Below are 10000 nucleotides of genomic sequence, written 5' to 3' on the forward strand. Positions count from 1 at the left end.
GTAGGCTTACTCTGATAGTGCAACTGGAAGGTGCCCATTGGTCCTTCTGAGAAAGAGCGGAAGAAGACAGAGATGGTATTGGTCGGGCTGCGGATCACCTGACCCTCCACCAGGAGTGTGTGATTGGCCAGGACTATAAGGGAACCCGCCTCGTTCACCCCTCTGATTGACAGCTGCTCGCCCTCTGACAGATTGACGCTCTTGATCTGCGATTAATTAAAAACACACCAACATATGTAAACAAACAAACACATGGACACACACACACACACACACACTTTTTTAAGGTGTTTCCTGTGTTTTCTTTGCATTTTGCATTTCCTTCCCTCTCTCTGTAGCTGTGCTATACCTGATTGCCAGATGAGGCACAGTCATCAATAAACTATTAGATGGATTTATCAGGAATATAGAACAATTTGTTCTTTTGTTTGCCATTAATGTGTGGTCAACATCACCCTGCCAAGGCTTGTTTACTTTGTCAATTCACGTCAAGGACAAATCTGAAAGATTTTGACAGAACAAAAAAAAGGTCAGAGTCCTCGTCTCCAACTTCCAAGTCCAGATGCAGTCAGTGCACGAGTCCTGAAGATTTGCTCCTTAGGGCCACCTTAAGTCGGGGGCAACCCAGACACACACACGCATACATAAGCATAAAACAAACACACATAAACACACAAATACTCTATAACACACACAAACACACACACACACATGCACATGCTTGCTCCAGTTCACTCCTAATCCACCCTCAGCACGCTTTCCCAGCAATCTCAGTCCTCCATCCTTTCCCTGATGCTGTTACTGTAATGTAAAAACAAACCCTAACACAAAGAATTAGCACACAGAATCCCCTCCACTTAGAGTTTACTACATCATTAAGAGTGCATAAGCACCCATATCCATTCATGCACGCATAGTTCTCTTTTTCACTCATCAAAGCACAGAGATGGTCCCTGATGACTGGAGTGTGTGGAGAATCCCTTCCACAGTTCAGCCAAGTCCCAAGAGCCTGTGTGTGTAATGTTAAGGATCTCTCTTTGTCGCTCTTCCTCCCTGTCTCTCTCTCCTTGTGTCTCTCTCTCTCCCTCTCTCTCTGTCTGTCTCTCTCCCTCTCTCTGTCTGTCTGTCTCTCTCTGTCTCTATCTCTCTCTCCCTCTCTCTCTTTATCTCCTGCTCTCTCGCTCTCCTACTCTCTCTCTATCTCTCTGCCTGTCTCTATGTGCCAGTGTTCCTGGCAGGGATTAGAGTGGTAATTGGAGATTATACAGTGGGCGCTCGGAAGGAGGTGGCACACACACATGTGTAATCCCAGATTGGCAGTCAGTATGTGGGCCTAGGAGGCTCTCTCTCACGGAAGTTGGTGTGTGTGTGAGTGTGTGTGCGAGTGCGTGCTCTGGGCCAATGCTCCACATCAACATCTGTTAGTCTGCCATGGGTATCCCAGGAGTTTGTCTGTGCTGGTTACGAGATTTTAGGGTAAACAAATAAAGGAGCCTGTACCACCTTCAGTCACTAGGGGGCTCAGTGGAACTGGATACGATTGTATTACAGGTACCACAGGAGAGGGATGAAGAATCATCCTATCATGATAATTGCATCAACTGAGGATCTTTGTTATTTTTTTTATAATTTAAAACCAGCATTAGTGACAAGAGGATACAATAATATTGGTTCCTGATAAACCCATAAAATCCCCCACAATCCCATACAAAGTTAATCTGAAGACGTATGGGGAAAGCAGTCCTAATGTGTGTGTGTGTGTGTGTGTGTGTGTGTGTGTGTGTGTGTGTGTGTGTGTTTGTGTGTGCGTGTGTGTGTGTGTGTGTGAGTGTGTGTGTGTGGTTTCAGGGGTATCAGACAGGCAATCTCTCTGCTGGCACTCTGCTAGAGCTCAACTTCGTAGTCGGTGTACACAGTGACAGTATATGTAAGGTACTGTGTGTACGTGTGTGTGTGTACATGTGTGTGTGCGTGTGTGCTTGTCGAGTGTGCTTGTATTTGCATACGTTTGTGTGTGTGTGTGTGTGTGTGTGTGTGCGGGCGTACCTGCAGCTCCACACCATACCCAGTATAGACGGTGACGGTGTACGTGCACTGCAGAAAAGCCCCGTCTGGGAGCGGAGGGTCATCTGACGAATCAATGTAGCCCTCCGGGTCAGAGAAATTGATCATGCAACTTGATACTGCTGGGAAGACACCAGAAGTGAGATGTGTGTCTGTGTCTGTGTCTGTGTCTGTGTCTGTGTCTGTGTGTGTGTGTGTGTGTGTGTTTGGCAACATGACCGATCATTATTATTATTATTAATATTATTACTTAATAATAATAATAATAATAATAATAATAATAGTTGTTGCTGTTATTGCTAATTTGATTTAAATGTATGTGTGTGTGTGTGTGTGTGTGTGTGTGTGTGTGTGTGTGTGTGTGTGTGTGTGAGAGTGTGCGAGTACAGGTGTGTGCCTAACTGTGTTTACCTGGTGCCAGTGTGCCCATGTCTGGCTCTGTGTCGACCACAACTGCGGTGGGCGTGACAGTGCTGCTGGGATTTGTAGTCCCTTCCTGCTCTTCCTCTTCCTCATCCTCCTCCACTTCAGAGCTGCTCACTGCCCCTGGCTCTGCCTCTCTCTCAGATGTGTGTGGGGCATCTGCACTGGCCAGTGAGGTGGGGGAGGGTCCCGAATCACGCACCCCCACCCCCACCCCCACCTCTGCAGCAGCAGCAGCAGCGGCTCCAGGTAGCATCCTCTTCAGCAGCCCTTCCTGCTCTGGAGACAGGACCCCCCCAGCTCCTCCCAGCCCCTTCCCCAGCATGGGCAGCAGGTCCTGGGGGAGCGCGCTGGGCAGCACTCGGCCCCGCTGGGAGAGCAGCTGGTCCCGGTGGGCCAGGACCGACTCCAGGAGACCCTGTCCCATGGAGGCTGCTCCTCGCGGGCTTTCCCTCTGAGCTTCCTCTGGAGCCAGAGTAGCTGGAGAACCAGGGGTGGCCTCTGTGAAAGGGGGAGTGGAATAGAGGCATTAGGATGCTACTTTAAGCCTGCATTAAAATCCCTATTTCTACATTTATTTCATAGACCTTTTTATTAAATTATTCTATTATGTTTGCCACTTGGACCCAATGACATTGATTTAGCTAGCCGCTAAATTAGAGCAACATTACGTAGGTTTTCAAAGCTGTCCTTCAATATATATGAATGAGGAGTGTTCTGGGGTTGGGGGGGGGGGGGGGGGGTGTTCAATACAGTTATGCATTGTACAAATGTTTTGTACTGCTGTCTGAGTTCTCTATATACTCAGCTGTATATAAAGATGATCCCCAATATCTGTCATAACATAAATTCGCACTCTGGTTGCCAAACACATCCCCAACATACAACAAGCTAGCTAGCTTCTATCAGTGCCAATCACATCACCAACATATAACAAACTAGCTAGCTTCTATCTGTGGCAATTACATCACCAACATACACAAGCTGGCGAGCTTTTATCAGTACCAATCACATCACCAACATACACAAGCTAGCGAGCTTCTATCAGGGCCAACTGTGCCATTGATAATTGCAAGGCTGAAAAAATACTAGGGGAATCAGTTACAAGCTCAATTTCATCCATATTTATTTTCATGTATCGTAGGCTACAGCAGGTCAGCTGGTGATGAGACGACTCAAGATTGGAAAATGTTTTCAGTTTACAAATAGCTTAATTATGTTCAATGAGTACAACAAAATGAGGTGGAATGATTTATTTGTTTTATGATTTTTAATATGTTATATCAGTGTTAATCATTCAACTGGTAAGGAGACAGAAACTAAGGTAAAATACACCCAATAGCATTTATGTGTGTGTATGTCTAAAAGAGAAAGTGTGTGTGTGTGTGTGTGTTTATGTGTATATATACATGTGCATGTTTGAGATTGTGTGTTAGGGGTCTGTATGTTTGTGTGTGGGTGTGCGAAAGAGAGAAAGTGTGTGTATGTGTGTGTGTGTGGGTTTGTGTGTGTATGTGTGTGTGTGTGGAAGAGAGTTTATGTGTGTGTATGTACTGAGTTGAGGGGGTGGTTTGAATGCAGACTGCATGCGAATGAGCTCAGAGACACTGGGGTGCGAAAAGGGTGGGAGAGGAGGCTCAGAGAGAGCGAAAATGTGTTTGTGTGTGTGTGTGTGTGTAAGTGAGCGTGTGTGTGTGTTTGTGTGTGTGTGAGTGTGTGAGTGTGTGTCTATGTGTATGTGTATGTGTATGTGTATGTGTATGTGTATGTGTATGTGTATGTGTATGTGTATGTGTATGTGTATGTGTATGTGTCTGTGTGTATGTGTCTGTGTGTATGTGTGTGTGTGTGTGTGTGTGGGTGTGTATGTGCCTGTGTATGTGAGTGTGCCTGTATGTGTGTGCATTCCTGTGTGTGTGTGTGTGTGTGTGTGTGTGTGTGTGTGCGTGCCTGTGTTTGTGCATGTGTGTGCGTGCCTGTGTGTGCGTGTGTGTGTGTGTGTGTGTGTGTGTGTGTATGTGTATGTGTATGTGTGGTGGAGTGAGCAAGGCAGGGAGGCCCAGCTGTAAGAGAATCTCCAGAGTCCTGAATCAGGCCATCCTGACGCCTCTTTGAGGAGGGAGGGTGATTTTTTTGTCTGTGTCTGTGTGTGTGTTTGTTGGGTAGAGGAGAGTTGGATGGAGTGCAGTGGAGCATGTCAGGAGAAGCAATGGGTAGCGCGCAGACACACACACTCCCACGCATGCTAAAACACCATCTTAGCCTCCCTCCCTTTCTCTCTCCCTCTGTCACTCTCTCTCCCTCTGTCTCTCTCTCTCTCTCCCTCCCTCTGTCTCTCTCTTTCCCTCTGTCTCTCTCTCTCTCTCTCCCTCTGTCTCGCTCTTTCCCTCCCGCTCTCTTGTGCGCTCATAAATGTGCAGCTGGAGGTTCCCAGTGTCCATCTCATTGCTGTATCTCAAACAACTACCTCTCCCCCTCTCTCCCAATCCCCATCCTCCTCCTCCTCCTCCTCCCCTCTCCAGGGGAAACATCCAAACACAAGGCCCCTCTTCCCCTCTTTATTCATTCATCTTCCAGCACGTCCTCCCTCCAATCTCTGAGCCACTTGCTTTAATAATGTACCTGATTCACTTTCACAGCCAACAACAGGGGGAGGGAGAGATGTAAAGGCTGTATCATTTAGACCACACACACACACACACTCACTCCCCCGTTAGTACGTGTTACGTGTGAGTAATTCTGCTCCGTCACTGGAAGCTATACCTGAGACTCTCCAGCTACATTCACCAGCCACCCCCCCCCCCCCCACCCTCCAAACACACACACACACACACACACACCTCTCTCTCCTCTGACTCTTCAGCTGGTTGCACAATGAGCGCAGGAGAACTGGGTTTATGTAACATGGGAAGCACTCACACGTCCTCCTCCGCTACACTATGAGTGAGAAACCTGCTATCCACAGAGGGGGAGGAATACAGGAGAGGAGATGAGAGGATGAGAGGGGAGAAGATGGCGGGAGAAGAGGGGAGGAGAAGAGAGGAGAGAACAGAGCACAGGAGAGGGGAGAAGAGAGAGGAGATAAGAGAGGAGAGTAGAGCAGAAGGGAGCAGAGGGGAGGAGAGAGGAAAGGAGATGAGAGGAGAGCTTGCTGTGGAATCTGAGTCTCAGGTGAGTGTGTGAGTTGAGGTTGCATCAGCTGAGAAGAGCATCACCATCACCATCCATTACATCTGTAAATGTTCTCCACGCAAAGAGGGATTGTCTGAGAGAGAAAGTGCTCAACGATACATAAACCAGCCTCTCAGGCTACCCAGCTCAGAGTTACACAGACAGAACAAGAAGCATGCCTCAGTGTGAGGAAGTGTGCAGGGATGTGGAAAAATACATCAAAATGTATTTTGATAGAAGACACAAAAAATACTGAAATTGTATCAAATTATCAAAAGTATCAAAGTATCAAAATACAGCAACCATGACACTCATCAAAATAAACTACAGTACTTTATGTTTTAAAACCAGAATTTCCAAGGCAACATCATAACACAAACCTCCACTCTACATAATCATATTTGATTTTTGATTATATTTGACAACAAGGCACGATACAAATCTGTTTGGAGAAGTGGTGGTTCGTGATTGGCAGTATTTAAGCCAGCTAGATGACCGTAGCCATATCAAGAAGGCAAAAAAAAACATATCAAAATTCTTGTCATCCAATCACAGAGTGACAAAACCTTTCAAGGCCTGCACCCTTTTCTAGCAGACACAAATGTTCTTGAGCAGCTCTTGTTGCCTGGTCTATAAATTGGCTTTTACACTGAATCCGAGAATGAGACATCAATACATGTATCAGAAGTACTGCCCATTTCTGTGTGTGTATGCATTTGTGTGTGTGTGTGTGTGTGTGGTTGTGTGTGAGAGAGGTCGGACCATCACATTCTGCCACTGATGATGCCACAGGGACCGCGACAGACTTCCTGGCAGTCCATTGCGAGCTGATGACTCAGGCATTACTCCAAGGTGCTGGAAGCTCTTGTGTTGTTTTTCCATGAGATGGATGGTTTGAATCACAGCTCAATATTTCTCAATATACATCCAATGATATAAATCCTGATTTGTCTTTATAGCTATCAAAAACACTTATTAAAGCATACCTTATTTATGATGGTCTGCAAAGGCAGTAAGATATCACTGAGATAACACTACAGGGTGATATTGATGGTGTCTGTGACTAACGCTAGGCAAGGCTTCTGTCACGTGTACCATCAAGCAAGATCTAAAGATGCAGTGTGCAGCTTTACCAGCTGAAAACACAGATGTACTACATAGATGAGTCATCAACAGTGATACAATTCTAATGACAAGACTGCATTATTTCAACATGCTCTTACACTGCGTCTCCTTGTTTCATTGTTTGAGGTATTTGTCATCATTTGTACACAACTGTAAACACCTGGAACAGAGAATAATCTTGAAAGGAATGCCTGAGAACCACACGCATGTCTTTATTTCATTTTCTAACGTTTACAACTATTGTTCTATTTTTTGACAACAAAGGCATCCCAGTGCACCTTTTAAGTGTCTCATTGCACCACAGAAGGCTCAAGAGATTCCTGCTGAGAAGGGAGCCGTAATGCCCTTCACATACAAATACTAGCAAATACTATAAAACACACACGCAAATACTATAAAACACACACGCAAAACACACACACACACACACACACACACACACACACACACACACACACACACACACACACACACACACACACACACACACACACACACAAACAAACACACCTGCTCTCAGCTCATGCAACATTAGTCTTGCTGTACCAGATGTGGCTTTGACACTTATTGATATTTTCATAGTCCTATTACTAAGTGTCATGAGCCATTCTAATTTCTGTCTATCTCTCTCCACCTCCCCCCTCTCTCGCTCTCTCCTGAGCTCCACACACACACACACACACACACACACACACACACACACACACACACACACACACACACACACACACACACACACACACACACACACACAACACTGCTACTCTGAGCTCCACACACACGCACAGCACTGCTACTCTGAGCTCCACACACACGCACAGCACTGCTACTCTGAGCTCCACACACACAAACAGCACTGCTACTCTGAGCTCCACATACACAAACAGCACTGCTAAACTGAGCTCCACACACACATGATACTGCTACTCTGAGCTCCACACACACACACGGCACTGCTAAAGTGGGCTCCACACACACACAGCACTCCTAAACTGAGCTCCTAACACACACATGACACTGCTACTCTGAGATACACACACACACACACAGCACTGCTACTCTGAGCTACACACACGGCTCTGCTAAAGTGAGCTCCACACACACACACACACACAGCACTGCTACTCTAAGCTACACACACACACGGCACTGCTACTCTGAGCTCCACACACACACACAGCACTGCTACTCTGAGCTCCACACACACGCACAGCACTGCTACTCTGAGCTCCACACACACAAAGAGCACTGCTACTCTGAGCTCCACACACACAAACAGCACTGCTAAACTGAGCTCCACACACACATGATACTGCTACTCTGAGCTCCACACACACACACACGGCACTGCTAAAGTGGGCTCCACACACACAGCACTCCTAAACTGAGCTCCTAACACACACATGACACTGCTACTCTGAGATACACACACACACACACACAGCACTGCTACTCTGAGCTACACACACGGCTCTGCTAAAGTGAGCTCCACACACACACACACACAGCACTGCTACTCTAAGCTACACACACACACGGCACTGCTACTCTGAGCTCCACACACACACACGGCACTGCTACTCTGAGCTCCACACACACACACGGCACTGCTACTCTGAGCTACACACACACACGGCACTGCTACTCTGAGCTCCACACACACAAGGTTCTAGACTGGTTTGTTTTTCAGAAGAACTAAACACATTAAACACTACACTAATGATGACTATTCTATGAAATGATAACTATAAATGTACTTTAATGTGAGATCCTGTGATTGTTGTTCCAATAATGGGAGTATGAAACATTAAAGCATCTCGCTCCTTCCTCGTTTGCTGACACTATAATTCAACATAGACATTTGCCTTCAAAATCCATGACTGGGTGGGTACTGAGTGGGGGTCTGAATAAACACCTAGGGGAGTTGGTGGACCTGAGGCGTGAAGTGAGCCAGGATTGGAGCTGATTGCTTCTTTTAAAGGCTGCAAACAGACCTACCCGAGGAAGTCTTTGTGATGGCTGCATACAGACCTACCAGAGGAAGTCTTTGTGATGTTTCTCACAGAAGGTTTTTTGTGTGTTTGTCACAGGCATAGCTCAAGGTTACTGCACGTCAGACCTGCAAGGTATCTCTTTAGAGAGCTTCCTGTTTCTTTCCTTTCTCGTCCTCTCTTCCTCTCTTTCCCTCTCCTTCAACCTTGAGTTCTTTTTTGTCAATTTCATAGACATTTGCCTACAATACAGATGCTTGGGTGTTTGTGTGTGTTCGTCACATGCTGGGCTCAAGGTTACTGCAAATCTGACCTGCAAGGGATTGTTGTAGAGCATCCTAATTCTCTCTCTCTCTATCATCTCTTCCCCCCTTTCTCCATTTCTCTCTCTCTCTATTGTTCTCTCCCCCCCCACCATCTCTTTCTCTATTGCTTTCTCTATCCGTCTGCATGTGAATCCCATAGGTTTGCAGTAATGTAAAGATTTGAATATTGGTTTAACAAAGGAGTGTTAAACCTTAAATCTCTCTCTCTCTCTCTCGTGTCCTTCAACTCAGTAAGTAGTGGCTTGTTTTCATTGTTCTGCGGATGACTGACATGGAGACTGATTTGCCATCCAGAATAGCATAACTGAATTCTGCTTGACCAGACACACTGTGGCTTGTCCGGTGTGAAGTGTGCTTAAATGCCAAATAAATGCTTCACAGCAGGGACACTCAAAAGCTCTATCTTGTTTTGTCGGGTAGGTCAGACAAGGACACACTGGGTCTAACTTTGGAACAGACAGTGGCTACCCTCACCCTAACTCCCTGATGTATAACACTGACACCACACTTTTGAAACCACACAACCCTTGGGAGACTTCACAACCCTCTGGGCGATTTTCACTTGGTCTCCAAATAAAACATACAGACTACTTCAATAAAGAAATATGTTTTCTACATAGATACTGTTGACAAATACACAGGCCTGAACAGCCTCCAGCTGTACTCACATTGTATTCAGAGATTCCTAATCCCAGTGTATTTATAAATGCATTAGTATTGCCTCATTCTGGTAATGGCCACATTTATTTTGGTTTGTGACCCATTAGCCCTTGTGTGTTTTTGCAGTAAGCTATTTAGCTCTTGTGTTTTTACAGTAAGCTATTTAGGGAGAAGCGACTGAAAGCCCCTGGGGCTGTGTGTGTGTGTGGGGGGGGGTTAAGGGTTGAGCTGGACGGGGGG

General features: G+C 46.1%; 1 protein-coding gene across 1 annotated transcript in view; it reads right to left on the minus strand.

The window, feature by feature from the left end:
• The window catches only part of sez6l (seizure related 6 homolog (mouse)-like), a gene marked incomplete at both ends in the record, with an annotated part of 44526 nt that overhangs the window by 12632 nt on the left and 21894 nt on the right, over positions 1-10000 (minus strand). The window contains 3 exons of the mRNA XM_080848019.1: positions 11-206; positions 2047-2186; positions 2476-2986. Coding sequence (XP_080704145.1) covers positions 11-206; positions 2047-2186; positions 2476-2986 — 847 coding nt within the window. The remainder of the gene's footprint in view (positions 1-10; positions 207-2046; positions 2187-2475; positions 2987-10000) is intronic.

The sequence above is a fragment of the Sprattus sprattus genome (genome assembly GCF_963457725.1).
Source record: "Sprattus sprattus genome assembly, chromosome: 11".
NCBI lineage: Eukaryota > Metazoa > Chordata > Actinopteri > Clupeiformes > Clupeidae > Sprattus > Sprattus sprattus.